This window comes from Sitophilus oryzae, unplaced genomic scaffold (genome assembly GCF_002938485.1).
Source record: "Sitophilus oryzae breed Bouriz unplaced genomic scaffold, Soryzae_2.0 scaffold_1447_pilon_pilon, whole genome shotgun sequence".
Classification (NCBI taxonomy): Eukaryota; Metazoa; Arthropoda; class Insecta; order Coleoptera; family Curculionidae; genus Sitophilus; species Sitophilus oryzae.
The window spans coordinates 271,065-292,319 of NW_022146112.1; the positions used below are offsets into that span (position 1 = coordinate 271,065).

A 21,255-nucleotide genomic window follows, 5' to 3' on the forward strand; every position below is an offset into this window, starting at 1 on the left:
AAAAAATAAGGATAGGAAAACAATATAACATACGAATATCTTTCAAACACACAAAATACACTTACATCCATTTCATCACATACTAAACCAATGAATACAGAATAACAAACAAAAAATGTAATATACCAAATACCATGTGAATGCGATAAATTTTACATTGTTGAAACATCTAGACCCTTAAATGGTCGAATTAAAGAACATAAAGATTAATTAAGAAAGGGAGATTTTCACAATTCTGAGATTTGTCAGCATTCATGGGACACAGGGCACAGAATAAATTTTAATAACGCCAAAATTATAATGAAAGAAGCGACAGCCTCTAAAAGAAAAATAAAAGAGGCTTTTTTAATACAATCTAATAAAAATAAAATGTATTGCTCATGCATCTGTAGATGTTAGTAATGTATGACAATCGCTTTTTTGATTTTAAAGAACATAACATAAATAAACATAACATACGTAATTAAAAATAATCATACAGAAAGTTTGGGGCTTATCGGTTTAACCTTATTAAGTAATTGTTATCAGGTAGTAATTGTTAATTTTGTTTAAATTAGCTTAACTTATTTAGTTATTAGTTATTAACTTGATATAATGTCATTTTAACAGAACGTCAACGGTTTTTGTAGACGTATCTGTTTTAAAAAAACTAAAGTGTTCTCGAATAGTTGAATTTAAATATTTTAAACAGTTTTTTTCTTTATTCTTTGTATTTTTTTTGCTTCCGACGATGGAAAGAGATAAACTTTTCGAAACGTTAAGCATTTTTTTGTTCGTTAGGCAAATTTGTATATCTTTAAACCTAACTTCTGACAAGTAGTTTCCGTTTGGGATTAACGCCAGAAGTGTTTACATAAAATAACTATTTTATTTTGTAGATTTTCTTGCAGTGGCGAAATAGGCTCATTTAGGATTTTTTGGAGAGATGAATCCGCCGCATAGGTATAGACGTTTTTTAAGAAATATACACTACTACACTAAGTTAGAAGCCAGAGGCCAAATCAAAATCAAACTTTTATTATATTTGCAATAGATTCATTATTTATTCTATAATGCTATTTTCCCTTAAAAATATATTATTTAGAGTTAAATTTCAGCATTGAAACCAATCAAAAGCTGCAGTGAAACAATTAGTTACAAAAATTCAAACAGTTTATAACAGATTTTACTATAAAATGTAGGATTGCTAAGGTAACAAATCACAGCACAACTTTAAGCATCGAGCGTCAATGTCCTTCAATACTATATACAATTATCAGTGATATCCTATTTAATCCTGTTTGTTAACAATCCGATTCTAAAAGTTATACATATAAATAGAAGAAAATCCACTATAACACTGACAATAGTGTATAGTATTTCTGAAGCCAATTGGAAATACTGAAATCCTTAATTCGTTTCTCCAGATGATGCCAACAATGGTGCTCACAAAGACAGTGCCAAAATTAAGTTCCATTGAATTCCATCCTATTCCAATTCACTTCGGAAAAACTATTACCAGTTCAACGTATCTCGAAGCTCAAAATAAAAAATTCGAATGAAAAACTATTTAATTTATTACTTAACTTTTATTTAATTTATGGTTATAAGGTCAAAGTTGAATTGCGCTAATATTTCGGTCCTTTCAACATTGGCAGAAACTCTAGTCATGTCGATTAAGAAAAATCAGTTATTTTTAATAAGAAAAAAAGCCAACCAAGCTTAACCAGCTGTCAAATATATGACATCTATTGTTATGGCTTAAATTTTGAAAACAGATATGCAATATTTGTAACAAGAAGGGATTAAATAAAACATTTGAAAATGCTGCGTTAATTTGATAAAGGTTGCTTTTATTTTTTAAAAGTTTCCGTTAATTCTGATAAAGAAAAAAAAACCGGTATTTTCATGTTTTATATTACCGATTACCGGTAAATTAAAAATTCGGTAAATTTGCAATCCCTATAATAGGTTTAAGAAAATATTAATAAATAATTCTATGAATAAATTCATTGACTGTTAATCAACTATTAATCCAACTGTACATCTACAAAATAATATTTCATAAATTTATTTCTCAAAGCAATCTTTTAAAGCTATTAAAATTTCAGTTTTAAATAATGTTAAGTAGCATTCTATCCACGTATTGTTCATACCTTGTGTTTATATCTAATATTTCCTTATTTGCCTCGTTTTATGGCTGTTGGTACTTGATGCATTGTTTTACTACCATTAAAACTAGTTTACACGACTGCTACATTTTACAAATATTTGTTACGAACTTGTGGCAAATTCTTGTTATGGAATAAACTATTCCGACGTTAGTAATAATGTTATTATCGTTCAAAAGGATTTTTTTATAATCCGGTAATTGAAAAAAAACAAAGCGACGGCTGCTCATAATGTGAAAGATATGGTAAGTGGTATATTGAGATAATTGGTATTTAGTTCTGAATTCAAGAACCAACAATAACACACTTATTTTAAATAATGTCTAAAGCTCTGTGTGTGTACATCATTATTCAAAATGTCTACATCTGGATCTACTGAACACTTGAGAATTTCGTTAATAATTAATTTTGTTAAGGATTAACGAGGATGTATTTCACGAGTATCTACGGGGATGTATTTCAGGAAAATATTTTAACTTCTATAGGGTGGCTAAAAGTGTGAATGGATCGGGATGGTTCTTTTTTTAATGGAACACCCTGTATATTATTGCAATTTTTTTCTCTTTTCAGATAACTTTACATAATCCTAAGATATGAGCCACAATATTTCGATAATTTCCGAGATATTAATTAATAGGAGAGCTGTCCTGAAATCAAAACTATATTAGGTATTTACTTTAGATGGTCTATACTTACTTTGCTGCAAATATCATAATCTTAAATCATATAGGGTACTCAAAATTCAACGCCGAACTTTCTAAAATATAAAATAATTTTTCTTTGCTTTTAAAATAATAATTATTTATTTATTTATTAATATCTCTAAAACCATCGAAATATATTTACTCATATCTTAGGATTATGTAAAGTGATCTAGAAGGAAGCCAAAAATGCAATAATGTACAGGGTGTTCCGTTTAAAAAAAGTCATCCCGATCCACTCACACTTTTATGAGCCACTCACTATCGAAATATCTTGTTAAGATAATATGGAGCATATTTGTTTTTCAATACTATGGTTATAAATAATACCTACACCTATCGTGCCATATTTAATATTTATGTTGCACAAACCTAATGTTTCCAATTATTCTATTTTAAAACATGTTCACACTGGCGTCATTTTGAGGCGCTACTGAAGGATTAACGCAATAAATCATTATATTTTATGATTATTTATCGAACAATATATAGGGTAATTAAAAGGATTTAGATCAATTCGCAGGAACTTGAAGTAAATTCTGATTAAATTACCTGAGGTATGCGATCCACATATTAAATTATTTGCATTTAAATCAGTGCTAAATATGGTTATCAAAAGCGCTACAAATATTGTTTTTCTCCTGTTTCCAATTTCCTTGCGTTTGAATATTTAATCAGAAGAAATTTGTTATTTACCCAGTAATTTATTACAGTAAAATTAAAATCTAAATTTATGACGGTGTCGAAGTTTTATCTTTATTGTTCTTTTTATTTATAACCTAGTAAAATAAAATATTGTTTACATCGTTTTTGAAAACAAATAATATTTAAACTGCTAAATGCGAATATTTGAATATTAAGCACCAATATCATAAACAATGTATATTAATATTCTGAAGATCTTTTTTACTGATATATCTTCTTGATAAAAGAAGCAAAATTTTGGAAATCCCTGCATGTAAATTCATAGCCTTGATATAAACTTAATAATTTTAGGTAGTGTAATCTATTTTTTCATATTGGACATATAACGTTAAATTTTTAAATATCTGTAGTACTGTTGTTTGATACAACTTGCATAACAGCTGCTTCTACAGAGTAAAAGTGTATTGGCACACTTCATGTTCATTTTCCCATATCTCTCTACATTAACTGGTGAAATGATGGTCATTGTAAAGGTTTCTTGGTCATCAAATATGAAAATTGCAATTTCACAAATACCTCGAAATGTTAATAACATTAAGTCCGTCGTTAATTATACTACTTAAAATGTCAAACTATAAATCATAATAATTTTAAAATCAATTCTTAGCAAAATACGCAGTTGAAACGTTATAAATTAATATTTATAATAGTACATATCTACCTAGGCATTAAATATGAAAGAATGTCTGTTATACATAATAATAATAAACTGAAAATGATGATGACTTTAGTGAGCCCATCTCACCAGGTGATATTTGAGGATATTTGTTTCCGTAGATCATATCCTGGGGTCTTCTTCTTATTCAGTCTATTCACATTTGACTTTTTCTTATTCCAGAAGTATCCTTCCTTTGACCTTTGTAATCTCTGTGCTACCTGGAGTTTTCTTAAAAACTTTCTTTCCAGGCTTCGCAGCTGCATGTCACGATTGGTGATAAAGACCGATCTTAGGCTCTTTTCTTCAGGTATGTTTTAAAGATTTAAGATCTTAATTCTGCGTAAATTGTCATTCACAAGACAATTTTAGTCTTGTGATCATTTCCGAAAGTAGAGAACCTGAATTATCGACATCAATTGATCCAAATATTCGTCTACTACTTCAAACGTAAAATAATTTGTTTAATTTACTTGAATGTTTACTAGTTCATTACCTCAAACTCATTTATTCGTACTTGTAGCTTATAGCTCTTCAGATATTATGACAATATCATCTTCTTCAGCCTTATATCATCAGCCAATCGTAGATGGTTCAGGTATTCGCAATTTAACTTAATACTACATATTCTCCAAAATTGTCGCGAATACCTACCGACAAATTTAATCGGAATTGAGAATCGGAAAGACTTTTATATAGTATGAATAATATATTATATTACAATTGAATATTCAAACATGATGTCTTATACTTACTATACCCAGAAAAAGGAGCGAACACTCCACTAACTGGACGAGAACCGTTCTGCTTTCAAAGCGGAAATCAACGTAAAGCGGAACTCAAGAACCGGGAAGACTCCATCCATAATCTGGAATGTGTGTCCTCCAAAAGTCTAAGACACTCGAAAAAGTTCCTCAGAACTTAAGCCCGAGAAAAATCAAAGATTTTCCTTGATTTAAGTAAAAACAATCTTCGGATTGTCACGGGGTTACTAACACAACACCTCAGTAGGCTGAAGCTGAGAAACAACGGCGAATACAGATTCTGTGGGGAAAATGGAAAAACACAAGAATACCTCATCACGGCTTTTGTCAAAGCCGTATTGATGATAAGTATGCCAGATAACACTTTACATCAAGCAATACGTACGATACGCAACTAGGCTTTAATAAAGCTAAGCTTGAATAAAACGTTTGGTGTTTGATATTCAGCAGAAAAATAATATAAAATAGGCATTGCACAAACTGATTTTTTTTAAATACGAAAACATAGCCGCAATTATTGTAAAATTAAAATAATATTATTCTATGTACACTTTTCTTATATTGATATTGGGTGATTTTTACAATGCAAAATGTCAAAGTATAGGTGAATTTTGAAGCAGCCGTAATATAATGCTATATATTACAATTGACAACGCTATATATCAAATGACAAGTTTCTTGTTTTATTTTTGCCGGTAGCAACACTCGAAGCATGTTTACGGGCTCGCGGAAAGCTATGTTAAAGTTGGCTTTGCCGGTGTTGATCGTGACCACTAAATATTTATATGTGGAAAATGTGACCCAAAATGTTAAACATACGTATATATATTTTCTCACTGTTGGTGGATTATGTGCCCTCTGACTCTGAGGTTATTCAAAGTTTAAATCCCTCCGATATTTAGGAAATTCTTTCGTTGGTAAAGGTTCCCATGGCATTTGGCTAAGACAGTCTAAAACTTGCATATTTTAAAGGTAGCCTGCATTCATTGGTCTATTTGATATTTAATAAAAAGAATATATTAAAAAAATATACTAATTATTCACTGCTTACCTATAAATACATGAATTATTATTAGAGAGAATGAATTATTATATGAAGGAATATTCATTAATAGTTAAAAAAAATTAAGCAAAGAAATCTTTTTTTTTTGGGGAATTTTCAAGTAAAATAACTCGGATATTTTGGACCTATTTGAAAAGCGATAAAGAGAAATAATATACAGGGTCGGCCACTGAAAACTTACAATGGCTATAATTCTTAAACCAAAAAAGATATCAAAAAAATAAAAAATACCGTTTCTATAATATCGAGGGGGAATACATATGACGTATTTTTTGAACCACCCCGACCTACCCCTTTGCGGCACCCCTACTTTCCCCTGTATATTTCTTTTATCGAGATCTACCAGCACTGAAAATATTTGCACTTATTTAACACTCATCCTGTATATTTGAATAGACAGTTAAAAGATATATTTTTTTGTATTATCATAAAGATAAATAAATCAAATAATTTATGTGAAGTTCCAACAGTACATTAGTACCACTAATAATAAAGTACTAACCATAAATGTAATTTTATTTCAATTTTACAAAGTGACTTGAAACGAAATTGCAGATATTACACGGCGTGCCAACTTTACCTTATTAAATTAAACTACCTATCAAATTAAGATATATGAGAACACCTCCAAAAAGATTTCTTAGAATATAGCCTTAATGACATTATGATATTTCCGACAGCGGTGTTTTGTAGAAGACCTTTTTAATACAAACACAATTTTATTAGATTCAATTAATTCAAATTTCAAGATATTTAATAGTCTAAAATTCGGCTGCAGGATCAAAATCAAAACCTAATTTTTATGTATTATATTTATGAACAGGGGAATACAATTTTAACAGGGTGCTAATGAAAAAGTTGCAAATCGTGGTTGCCACGGTTCAAAGTTTATACGGGTCCGGCAACAATGCGTCGGGCATCTGTAGCTTCTATAATAAAAAAAACCTAGGCATTTTGGATAAGTGTAAACCTAAAGTATGTCTTAGGATTTATTTCAGGAAAATGTTTTAACTTCTACACATGGTCGCACACGTGGCTCAAAAAAAGTGTGAGTGGATAGGGATTATTTTTTTTATACCGAACACACTGTATATTATTGCATTTTTGGCTTCATCACTTTACATAATTTTAAAATATTATTAAATATAAAAAATGTCTATACCTAAGTGGAGGATTCATCTCTCCAAAAATGGGTTTTTCGCCACTGCAAGAAAACCTACAAAAGAAAATAGTTATTTTATGTAAACACTTCTGGCGTTAATCCCAAACTTGTCAGAAGTTAGGTTTAAAGATATACAAATTTGCCTAACGAACAAAAAAATCTTAACGTTTCGGAAAGTTAGCCGCAGCAAAAAAAAACAAAGAATAAAAAAAAATATTTAAAATATTTAAATTCAACTATTCGAGAATACTTTAGTTTTTTTAAAACAGATACGTCTACAAAAAACAGAACGTCAACGGTTTTTGTAGACATATCTGTTTTGAAACACTAAAGTGTTCTCGAGTAGTTGAATTTAAATATTTTAAATAGTTTTTTTTCTTTATTCTTTGTATTTTTTTGCTTCCTACGACGGAAAGAGGTAAACTTTCCGAAACGTTAAGCATTTTTTGTTCGTTAGGCAAATTTTTGTATCTTTAAACCCGAGTTTAAACCTAACTTCTGACAAGTAGTTTCCGTTTGGGATTAACGCCAGAAGTGTTTTCATAAAATAACTATTTTATTTTGTGGATTTCTTTGCAGTGCCGAAAACCCCATATAGGATTTTTTGGAGAGATTATTAAATATGTTTTGATAGTTTCACAAATATCAATAATAAATAAAAAAAGACTTTTTAAAAAAATATATTAAAAATACAAGAAACGTACTAAAACCAAAAGTATACTAGGTATTTGGTTGGTCTGTACTTACTATGCTATAAAAATCATAATCTTAAACTATACAGAGTGTTCAAAATTCTATTGCAAAAATATAAAATAGTTTTTCTTCGATTTTTAAATTGAACACTCTACAGGGTGTTATTGAAATGGTGTAAAAAAAACTTTTTTTACTATTTTTAGGAGTACTATCACCCCCGACACCATTTCAATGACACCCTGTATTATGGAGATGGTTAGATAGAGAATAAATTTTTAATTTTTTGTACTTAAAGCATTTTCGAACCTTTAGCGGTTCTATTTAAAAAAAACGAAGAAAAACTACTTTATATTTTAGAAAGTTTTTGATCCAAGTACACTTTAACAGTGTCAACCAGAATTTTCAGAGATTTAAATAATAAAAGTAGTTGGCGAGCCAACTAACATTTCATATTAAAAATATTTTAGTTTTAATTATTCTTTGACCTTATAAAATATATATTAAGTAAATTTTATTCTTGATTTCGGATCAGGTGTGAATAAATATTTTAGACAATCAATTAATTTATTGATAAAACAAAGTAATTTCAAGACGTTTCCACCCTTAACTTGGTCTTTTTCAAAATGAGTAACTTCAATTATTCAGAGTTGGGATTTTGACCGTCAAAATCTTTTGTGGTTGTGAACATGGTAATATAAACAATATTTAAACAATATAACATTTACTATGTAAATCTTATAAATCATATCCTTACAGATATGCTCAACAACGCACTTAAAAAACACACGCTGTAAAATACAGCCTCACACCAATCACATTAAAACAGCAACTAACGATTCTTTCGCGTCGCGAGTGCTTTAGGCAAGACAGTGTCAGTACCTGCTATTCGATTTACGCCAATTAAAAGATTTTGACCTGACCTGGTCAAAATCTTTCCGGTCAAAATCTGTCAAAATCTCGGTCAATTGACCGCGGAGCACAGCTCTACAATTATTTAATCTTCGTATTAAATTATATCTCCTACTTGTTTCGTCCTAAACGTAGATTTGTTTAACAATTTCAAAAATCTACGTTCAGGATGAAACAAGTAGAAAATATAATTTAATACGAAGATTAAATAATTCAAGTTACTAATTTTGAAAAAGACCAAGTTATGGGTCGAAACGTCATGAAATTAGTTTATTTTATCAATAAATTAATGGATTAAATCTCTAAAATATTTATTTACACCTGACCTCAAACCAAGAATAAAATATACTTATAATTAAAAATATTTTAATTACAAAATTTAAATGTATTATCACACATTGTTCATCAACAGAAATATAAATTACAACTAAGTTCTACATCACTCTGTTTTACCGCCAATAAATAATAAACACAAATTTATAATATACATTGCTTACATTTTTTCCAAAAATACCATGATTCAAGGTATATTCGACATGATGTGATAAATTTATTGGGATCTTTGATAGAGAGTAGCTTACAAAAAATGAGACACAACGCTTTATCTACAATCTCTAGAATGAAAGGAGAAGAAATGAATATTTTTTTTCCAAATTTTTCAGTTTAGAATTGCTAAACCACTATTAATCGCTATATATGCGTACAATAATCCGTTTAATCAGTAGATCTAATAAACATCTATAAAAGTAATCTACTGTTTTATCCGGTAGTAAGTTATTGATGTTTTGTGTAGCAAGATCACGGATATGCATATCCTAACGGTATTTTGGATTTTTTGTGCAGTGTTCCTTATGGTGGCTTCTTTACCAGCTCCTCTAAGCACTAAAACTGAAAAGGATATTTCAACCGGTATTTCGGACAATGTTGGTACTTATTTTTAATTAAAGTTTGTTATGTTTTTTTATAAATCAAATCAACTTGTTTCTTTGATAATATATTTCTATTTATTTTTTTTAAATCATGATCCGATATCTAATATTTATCTTGTGTTAACAATTTCTAGGTTATAACAAAGGATACAAGAACATGTATTCCCACTCCATGGGGTTGTGTTGATATTAATGATCCAGCAGTTCGTCCAAATAAACAACAGGTATAATTGTTTAATTATTACACAGAGTGTTTCTTAAATAAGTGGTAGTATAATTCGAACAGAGAAACAAAGCTATAGGGAAATTAAAACAACTTTAGGTGCACGTCATCAATGACACCATGAGTCGTCTTATGGAGTTTGCTGGTGGTCGTATTATGATGTGCAACCAAAGTTATTTTAATTTCCCTATAGCTTCATATATGAAAATAAAATATGAAAAATATGAGATTTTTCTACATTTTTGTAGAACATTTGTTCCTGCATATTTTAGAAAACTTATCCGCCGCTGCTTATCTGAAGTTTTCTTTATTATAAATGGCTTAGCAATGATCACTGAAAATTTCGTTAACCTGTCAAAAAAATTACATGATCAATCTACAACAGATAATTAAATTAATTATTATATTTATTAAATTATGAAAAATGACAAATAGAAAATAGATTTTTTCGTCGAGATGTAACACACCTGAATATATTTAAACATATTTAAGTAACACTCTGTATTTATTTAAAGAGATCAGTATCTCTCCAACGCAATAATTGTTTAAAAGAACAAATTTTAATTTTACAAAAAAAAAGTTTCTCTACTAAAAAGTGTTCACGGGAATAAGGACAAAACAATTTTATAAATGTTAGTATTGAACATATCAAAGAATAAGTAAAGTGTAATATGCACTTTTTGGGGCTATTTGATTTCCATTATCTTCTAAAAGATTCTGAACTTATATATTTTACTATCAAGTGTTTTATTTGTTTTGTATTTTATTAAGTTTTATTAAAAAATTGTAGGTTATGACAAAAGATTCAAAAACATGTATACCAACACCATGGGGTTGTCTCAATCCGAACGATCCTGCAGTTCGGCCTCAACTGAAGAAGATTGAAAGTGATAATTTAATAAACCAATAGCAATACATTAGGTTATAATAATATGTTATGATTAAAATATATTAGTATAAAGTAATTAATATGCATTAGAATTATTAAAGCGACTGATGAATGTACAAATTTGATCATATTCATTAAAATCAACAAAACAATGTTTTTCAGGAAAATAAATAGGCCTTTATATTACATTTCATTCTCACTGGAGTAGGAAACTTTAGCTGAAGTAAAATGTTCCAAAGGATATTAATTACGGATCTATCTTTATTATTTTCTGGAATCTCAGTGTTTCTCTAATATTTCTGCTAATTATATTTTCACAAAACAAAAGTAACAAAAAAACTAGAAAAGAAGTTTTCTATAACTATATTTATTAGTTAATAGTTAATAGTGTTGTTTTATATTTCTGCCTTTACTGCCTGCTTTATATCTCTGCCTTTACTTAGCTACCTACTGTTAGTTTATTTTTACTTACTTTTAGTAAGTTATCCTTACCCTTAAGACACTCTAACAAATTTTAACATTAACATTTTTCTTTGAATAATGTATTTTCCCATTTAAAACATTTTATAAAAATAGAACATTCGTATAAAAATAAGGGAATCAAATATTACACATTAATTTTATTATAATTAAAAAACTTTTTTGAAACATACCCAAAAAATATATTAGATTTCAATTTCAAATTCAAAATGGGCTTGGAGACAAATTTGATTAACCAACAAAGATATATATTTCAGGGAATGATGGATTGGACTACCTTTCGGATGTCAGATGTAAAACATTAAAATAACGAAGAAAAAGCTATTTAAAAGGGCAATATCCAACTATTTCCAGAACACTTTATTTATCAAATACTTAACAAAAACCTTTATGAATAATGTATTTTTCTCAAAAAGTTAACAATAAAATAGTTTTTCCTCTTGTGAAGACAATCCTGCACTGGCGGTTTAACCATAAGGTCAAATAGTTTGCCCCCCCCCATACTTTTTGTAAATAACTTTTTTCATCCTAAGATATTCTAAACTATTCCCAAAAACCATCAATTTTGTCCAATTTTCGCTTCAAAACGTTTCATTTTACACATTTTCTCTACTACCGGTCAAAATTTCATTTTGTCCTTCGTTCCCGCTATGATTTTGCACGTATTAAACTCTAAATGTCATCGTAACGCCAACAAGGTAAGGTATACTACGTATAGAAAATATAACGGGTTAAGATGCGATAGATATAGTTTATATTGGCCATTGACCGCGTCATTCATAAGAAGGATTTCAGTCGTTGGAAAAATTTCGCCGTTTGGGCAGTTTGGGTGTTTATAAAAACTCAAATTTTAAAACAACCTAGGTTTTTGTATCGTTTATCGCGTATAATCTTTGGTTTAGTCAATGTAAAGCAATATTTAAATTTTTAATATCGAAAGAAAACACCTCTAGTTTGAGGTGTAGCGCGAAATTAGGGTAGGTAATAATTCATAATTTTCTGGTTAAAGGATATAAGACGAACTGTGGTTGACTGATTCTGGAATAGTTACTTAAAATAGACAACATGGTGTTTAGTTTGTGAAATCGTGCGGTTAAAAGATAACAGTTGCTTAAATTTCGAAAAAAAAACGCCGCATCCACTTAAAATATAAAAAAAAATGTAAAATAAAACTTTTATAATTGTGTATGTGTATATACAGGGTGTCCTAGAAATATGTGCAAGTATTTTGAGGGGTGGTAGATCTGGTCAAAAGAAACACCTTTTCTCTTTACCATTTTTCAAATAAGTCCAAAATAACCAAGTTATTTTACTTTGACAATTTAAACAAAAAATGCTTTTTTACTTAAATTTTTGAACCACTGGATCTTTTCTGGATTTTATTTCATGTAAATTTAATCTACTAAACATGTTGCCATATTATCAAGAAATTATATTCTTTAACTTAAAACTCAAAAAAATACCAAAATTTTTTTCAAAAAATTCCAAATATTCAATTTTTTTTTCGGAAAAAGAACCCCATAGGCGTGTTTCTGACGCCGAAATATACTACCAGTTAAAATACTTCCTCTTATTTCTGGGACACCCTGTATAGTATGCATTTATATTTTTGTGACATTATTATTTATGTGTATTTTAAATCCTACCGTGGAAAATTTGTGCAAAGAACATTGACTGGATTTTTAGTGATGGTAGGTTTGAGTGAGTAGGTTTTGTTTTAACGGAATTTATATTTATTTTTAGTTTTATTTTCCTTTAACTAAACGTACAAGTACCTTGTAAGAAACCAATTAAATTTTGGCGCGTCCGAAGGCGCATTTATTATTTTTAGATATTATTTACCTCCCTACAATAATAACCACGAGCCGCCACTGCAATCCTGGGTCCGGGGATAAAGATATAAGCCTGAAGGTATCGCTGGAAAATATCTCTGGAAATTAGTGGAAGCTGTACACATTAAATATCCCTAACTTTTGGTTGTAAGTGTATTATCAATAGTCGATAATCGTAATAAAATGAATTTGAACAAACCAAAGCAAATATTTTATTTCTATAATTTATTTTCAATTTCACGGCTTTATTATTTTACGATCGTAAAACATAATAATAAATTACAATTATATATAGAACGTTTTTCATTGCAACAAAAACCGTTATATCGTTTATTATGAGAATTAACTAAATGACAAAAAGATGAATTTTTAACCGGATATATATTAACACATCCCGGACTGTATTTCGTACAACCAATTACAACCTTAACCAGCGCAATTACTACTGCTCTTCCTCAGAATATATCGCGGCGAATTTCCAGGAATCCATCGAGTTGCCGATACGTAAACTTATAGTCCGAGGCATACGACGAAAAACCGGTCGAAACAGTGATTGTCAGCGGGCAACCCGTTAAAATTTATAATTTATTCCCCGATGACAGTCAAAATGGATTATCAACATTTAAAAACATATCAATTAAACTACATTCTTTTAGAGCGAAAAGTGTCGGAAACTACGGTACCTGCTTCTAAAAAATTCCTACATCGACGGTGTTCTTATTAAGACGTAGTTTATGAATAAATTTGTGTCTGATGAGACTCACTTAACGATGCGAGTGGGAAGATAATACGGAAAAAAAGTGTAGCTCTCGCTCGGTGGATTTATCGACAAAGTAAATAGATATGTTTCGTAAGACACTCATAATCTCTCTCGGGGTTGATAACTTACTGATGATGACATTAAACACCGTTGCCGTAACATTAATTAAAAAACACTTTTAGATATAACATAAAATCCAAACGTTTTATTATCCAGCGGACAGTATTCATATCAACATTCTCAACAATTTGAACATTTCAACATTTTTTTTTTAATTCAATGTATATTTTAACCAAGTTTAAACAGTGAGAAAAGCTAATTACACAATATAACAATATACAGAACATATCCCTGGAGTAAAACCGAAGGTAGCTGATATGGAAGGTATAGTGAGAATCAACCTTAAAACGGACATTATAAGGAAACTGTAGGTCGCACAACCCTCAATAGAACGAAATTATGCTGGGAATAACCAAAAAAAGACCGTAAAAAAATAGAGTGGATACGACAAAAAAACCAGATAATAGATGTCATCCACAGAATCAAATCCCTCAAGAAGAGGAGGGAGGCAGTAGAAGAAGAAGACCTGGAAGGAAGGACGGACAACAAATGAACTACAAAAATGACAGCATGGTACCTACGAGGAATTAAAAAACCTAGAAGAAGGCCAACCCTGAGATGAGGTCATAATATTAGGAAATTAGCAAGGATAGATAACAATGGGCCCAACTACAAAGAGAGTATGTGAGTTCCCTAGCAATTGAGTGATATCCTAGCAACAGTGCGGTGGTCTGTTGTATCCATAGAGAAACCATAATATTTAGCTTATGAAATAAGACACTTTTGATTTCTAACCAAAATTTTTCTTGACGGGTGATAATCAAAGGCCAAAACATTCCTCGCAAATTTTTAAGTATAATTAGTGGAAAAGTCAAAAGTTTTTTAACTTTTTCCACTAATTAAAACTTACTACCAATAATTATGACATTCTGAATGCTTACATTAAAATTAGGTGAACAAACTTCTACGGCTAATTGAAACTACTAATTTATTCCACTGATTTCGAAGTTCTGAATGGGGCTTTAAGCTTCATTCAGAACCTCGCAATTAGTGGAATAAATTGTTGGTTTCAATTACACTTTATACTTTTTAGTTTACGATCATTCACAATGTCTAAAAAACACAATTAAAATTAATAAAAAGTCCTAGCAACAGCGGCTCTCAGTTGTATCCATAGAGAAAGCTAAATATATAGCTTATAAAACAATAAACTTTTGATTTCTAACCACAATTTTTCTTGACGGATAATAATCAAAGCTCAAAATGACATTCCTGGCAAATTTCGAAGTATAATTAGTGGAAAAGTCAAAAGTTTGTTAACTTTTTCTACTAATTGAAAATGATTACCTCTAATTTGGACGTTCTGAATGCTTACAATGAAATTAAAGAAACAAACTTCAACGCTAATTGAAACCAAGACAAAGAAAGTATGTGAGGGAGGCTAATTTGAACTGGTTGAATAAGCTGAAAATGATAATTGATGACGTTAATATTACGGATTTTCTATTATTAAACAATTTAATATAATATTATATGATTAAACAAAGAACGGCGTCAGAGTTGGCTTGGAAATGAAGATCGCTGTTATTTCATATGTAAAATATTATAGTAAATGTCAATAATCATCATCTACAAGCCAACTAAACGACTTTTTTCGATCACACGACATTGTTGTCTATTCTATGTTTAACGCGAATAAGTTCAATACATAAACGTGGATTTTTCATTCAAAGAGATTTTTGTCAAACGTATTACCGATATTACACAATACACATTTTAATATGGTAACATTGTCGCTTTCAGATCCACACCGTCTTCGCTATGCCTTCGCTGGCCGAATTAGAGAAAATACGCGTTTTATTCGTTGACCGCAGTACCGCAGAACGATCGGTGTCTCAGCCGCCACCGTACAGCACTTGAGAGGTAAGGAGAAATCAAATCAGCCATGTCACGAATTCACCCATTAGGTTGTCTATCTTCCAAATTCTTTCAATCAACGGTTAAAGGTATTATAGTCCAGGTCCTAAATATATTTAATTTGTAAGATATCCATAATCTCATAGTTCATAACTCTAATTTTTCGGTTGTTTAAGCGTAGTAGAGTATTAGTACTACTAGTATTCTAGGATCAATGTTGCGAACTAAGTGTAAACTACACGTTCAAGACGCTATAATTAGAGTTAATAATAATCATTTAACAACCCAAAAGAATAAAAACATTACCAGCATTATTACAGTAATATATAAAACTCAAAAAAAGAGTTGTAAATATTATTGCATTTATAAAAAATGTAAAGGCAATTTATGTCTAGAACTAGTACTAATATAAGATATAAGCTCCATAAAAACATTAGTTAAGAATTAAATTAGAACTTCATAAATATTAATCCATAGAAAACGTACTATTTTTTAAGAGAACAGGTATTTCTATTAGCAAGATTTTGCAATAAATTCTATTTTATTGTTACCGACAAATTACACAAATTAAAATCAATAAAGTAGTAGCATAATGGTACATATTTATCACCTTACTTGGACAATTAACATTTTTCCTATAACTTAAACTAGATATAAAGTTGTAAGTATATGAGGTAATCTCCATAAATTGGCAACCAACGTTACAATAAATAATAAAATTTGCATAATTGTACCTTTAGGAATTTTAAAATAGGAACATTATCCTACAAAGTATGAACGGTAGTGTTTAAATCATGGCAGAATGATTAACATTATAAAAAGGTACTACTTTTCAATTCTTAGTAAGAAAAAAATGTGCAGTAAGTTCTATAAATATCGTCACACTAATACAAATTATTATTAAGTTTTTTTTAGTTGAGATAAAATGCTATTCAAACTATCGTAAGCAAACATTCTCCTGTAATAAAGTGGAGTAATACTACTATTACTACATACTATTACGGGGATAAAAAAAGCAAATGATTAACGATCGTTATCAACCTATGCACTATGAGGTCATGTCCGATTTAAATCACTCGTGTCAGATTGGAAATTACACCTTAGAGCGATAATAACAATTATTGAATAATTTTGCCTTAAAAAATCGCAGTTTAGCGGGAACTACCTATAACGAGATCACGCTTCTCAAATTATCATATATCATTAACACATTTCCTTTCTATTGTAACACTTGGCAAATTTAATACCTGCTTTCGGTATTTTATGAACGGGCATGGTGAATATTTTGCATATATAATCCACGGTCATTTCTTTGTCCGTGCATAATTTAAAACGACGCCGCAATCGAATGTGTAGAAAATGGATACCAACAATTGAGAAAACTACAGTTTACAAATTTAAATTAACGAAAAGAAAAATAAATTAAAAATTTAGACGTTACTCAATATTATTTTCAAATAGTAATCACAAGTAATAATTATAAATTTTACTAAAAATATTCAAAAATAAATTTATGCAAATTTTTAATCTAAAACTTATCCATATAATAAATAGAAATATTATCAAGTCCAATACTACAGCACAACTAGGCTATTAGTGCAAACGTTATTTTCACATTTACGTTTGTCTAAAGCGGCGTTCAGACGAGTCGATTTTGGTTAATCAACTAACTACCCTGTGTCCCATGAATGCTGGCAAATCTTAGATTTAACAGTACTGAAAATATTTCAGAATATCTAAGGCTTAATAGATTTAATAGTCTGTTCTAAATAATTGAACTTTAATCGAAATAGTGTATTTTCAGTAAAGTAGCCATCTTAAATATTCCTTCACTATTCTTATTTTTTTCACTTTCCATATTTATAGTTTACTTCTAATATACAGTATGTCCTCGGATTGTCTTTACAAGAGGAGAAACTTTTTTATTATTAACATTGTCAGAAAAATGCATTCTTCATAAAAATTTTTGCTTGTTGTAAAAAAGTTAATCCCGTTTATACTTTTTCAAATTTCGATACCGTTTTAGAGAAAATTACAAAAAATATGAAAATAAGCTTAAATTTTTTCTCAGTCCTAAAAATCCAAAGGCGTTTCCATGGTAATACAATTTCGATTTCATTCTTTGATAGATTGTTATTGATAGAATTTTAATTAATGTCATATTTGTTGCTGTTCTAAAATGATAAAAAGCACAAAATTTATTTAGTTCAATGCTACGAAAAGAGTGATGATAGTAATGATGATGAAATGTAATACTTTAACAACAGCAAAAAATATGACGTCAATCAAAATAAATAATAACCATCTCTAAAAGAGCGAAATTGAAATTGCATTACCATAGAAACGTTTATTTTTTTATTTTTAAGACTTAAGCTTCAGTTAGAACCTCGCATTTAGTCGAATAAATTAGTGGTTTCAATTACACTTTATACTTTTTAGTTTACGATCATTCACAATATCTAAAAAACACAATTAAAATTAATAAAATTTGCTAGCAACAGCTTGCGGCAGTCAGCTGTATCAATAGAGAAAGCTAAAAATATTTATCTTATAAAACAATAAACTTTTGATTTCTAACCACAATTTTTCTTCACGGATCAAAGTTCAAAATTACATTCCCCGCAAATTTTGAAGTACAATTAGCGGAAAAGTCAAAAGTTTGTTAACTTTTTCTACTAATTGAAAATGATTACCTCTAATTTAGACGTTCTGAATGCTTACATTGAAATTAAAGAAACAAACTTCTACGCTAATTGAAACCACTGATTTATTCCTCTAATTGCGAGGTTCTGAATGAAGCTTTAGAAAAAATTTAAGCATATTTTCATGTTTTTTTTATATGTTCCTTAAAACGGTATGGAAATTTAGAAAAGTATAAACTGGATGGATTAACCATTTTAGAAGAATGCATTTTCCCAAAATGCTAATAATAAAATGTGACTGTGTGTGTCTCCTGTAAATACAATCCGGGGACATACTGTAAATCGCTTTAAATTATATTAATAATTAAATGAACATTTGTTGCATTACAAAATTCATTTCCATGTTAGGAATACTATCGTTTTAGAATTACACGAACAAGCACTGGTATTCTACGAGGCATTCAGCTTATACTATGTAATAGATTTTTTCTCCTGGTTCCTAATTAAAACAAGTAGAAATAACATAAATACACGCACCGAATTACCACATTCGCAGAAATATTTTGAAGTTAATTACACAGCATGCACTCCAGTTCTAAGAACACGCATTATTCGATTTAATAATAAGAGATCTATACGATTACACGCAAACGAACTGTTGCAAAACGAAATTGACCGGTACACCATGGTGCACCAATTAAATAAAAACATATTTCTACAATAAGTTATACTTTTTCGACAGCACAATAAAACCTAAGGCTATCTAGGGGAAACGTGGGTAATATGAAAGAATAGCTGGTGCCCATGATTTCGTCTATAAAGGCTATACTTTGGGAGACATAACTGTCAGTGATGACTGCGCCCTCACGTGTTCGGGTCGCGCACTCATACTAGCGTCTACGTCCCACTAATACTTGGGCACCCCACAATGTTGCCGTTTGTTGTCGCTTAATTTCATGATATTCAATTGTTAGCTAAACCAGACGTTTATTTTTACGGTTTATTTCAAAGTTTGATTGTTATTTGATTTATTTTGTTAGAACGTTCTTAATAGCACAGATTAGGTATTAGGTATATAGGTATTATATTAATAGGAATAATAATCAGCATACTAAATAAAGCAAAAATAAGTACATCCAAAAAAACTTGTTAAAAATATTTATCCTAACCAGATATAACTGTACCTTTACTTAGACCAGAAACAACTACGAGACGATCAAGTTCATAGGAAAATTATTTCTGCTAACATGAGTGAAATTAAAAAAAAACTTTTTTATTTCACTCAACCAAACCAAACATTGTTTATACATTGACTTTTATTATTTATTAAATAAATTAGTATTAACGCTTTTTCACAGAAATAGTTCATAACCATTCTTTCGAGATTTTCATTTTTTGATTGTTTGTTTAATGTCACTCGCAATAAAATTCAATGAAAATGTAAATCTAATACCTTATCAACAGTAATTATTACTAATACCATATGATCGAATAAAACGGCGTCAGCCAAACCAAACCAAACATGGCAGCTTAGACCACCGAATTTTAACTAAAGAGTTTACTTTAGTATAACTATAATATCGCATTTTCCTGCGAATTCAGTATCAAAAATTTTAGTGCAAAGAGTTTAATAATCTTCTTACAGTGCCATACTCTATATAGAGCATCGGCTACCTCTCGCATGTATTTGTGATGTGTGTCATCAGTGTTTCACAAGTACACGGGACCTACAGTTTATTACCGAATCCAAACGGCACTATTTGAGAGGATGTACAAGGCAAATATACTCAAGGTGGTTTGCCATTGCCTTCCTTGAGGTGGCGGCTCGTTGATACTACACTTAAATAAATAAAGCGACCGTACTGGCTGGGGATCGAACCCAGTACCTTCCGCTCCGCAGATCGACACACTACCGCTGGAGCTACGGCCGGCCACTAGTTTAATAATAAGGTATTTAAAATCGCATGCACAAGTGGCACATGGTAATTGACCAAATTATCAAAGAAGTAAGGCAAGTGTAAATAAAAGGTTGCACGTTGCACGATACACGTAGCGTTTCCGTACCAGCAACCGGAGTGTTACCAGAGATAACTAAGTTGTCTCTGGTAAAGTGGTGTCTTTCCATTTTTCTCGTAAATAACATGTGCCATTGCCCTTCTACTGGATGTAAATTAAACAAGGTAAGCTTCTATTGGACCAACATTTAAAGCTCTCTAATGTATAGATACCACCTTTGATAGAATATAATAAAGAACTAAAAGTGCCTGGCCACAAAAATACAATAGAATCTAAAAAAAACGGCGTCAGCGATGGCTCTGAAATAAAGATTAAAAGTCATTTGATATGTAAAATTAAAATTATATGAAGAATGTCATCGATATTCATTTACAAGCCAAACTAGACGCCGTTTTTTTTCGTTCACACTGTATTATTCAAAGAGAAAACTTTGTAGCGGAAAAAAAGAAGATTAGATAAACTCTGTGATAAACCCCAGAAAACTTATTCTTATGAACCATCTTAACCAAAATAAAAATTATTATAAAAAAAATTGGCACCGGGAGGCACGTATAGGCGCCCACACTAAAATATGTTCATAAAAAGTTGGTAGGCAGTTCTTTTAGTTTCAAAGTAAAGGAATTTTTCCAATTTTGGTCCGCGGTTATTTCCCCTATCCGCCACCTGGGGTCGCGTCCGATGGGAGTTTGGACTTCTCCACACGGA

The 21,255-nt window shown here is 30.0% G+C and overlaps 2 protein-coding genes across 2 annotated transcripts in view; one reads left to right on the forward strand and one right to left on the reverse strand.

Moving 5' to 3' along the window:
- The window catches only part of LOC115877355 (protein dachsous), a 569,521-nt gene that overhangs the window by 208,695 nt on the left and 339,571 nt on the right, over positions 1-21,255 (reverse strand). The gene's annotated exons all lie outside the window — the stretch shown is intronic.
- Positions 9,508-10,956, forward strand: LOC115877359. Its single transcript, XM_030893504.1, has 3 exons — positions 9,508-9,725; positions 9,866-9,955; positions 10,745-10,956. Exons 1-3 carry the CDS (start codon positions 9,609-9,611, stop codon positions 10,862-10,864), a joined length of 327 nt encoding a protein of 108 aa, XP_030749364.1. The 5' UTR covers positions 9,508-9,608; the 3' UTR covers positions 10,865-10,956.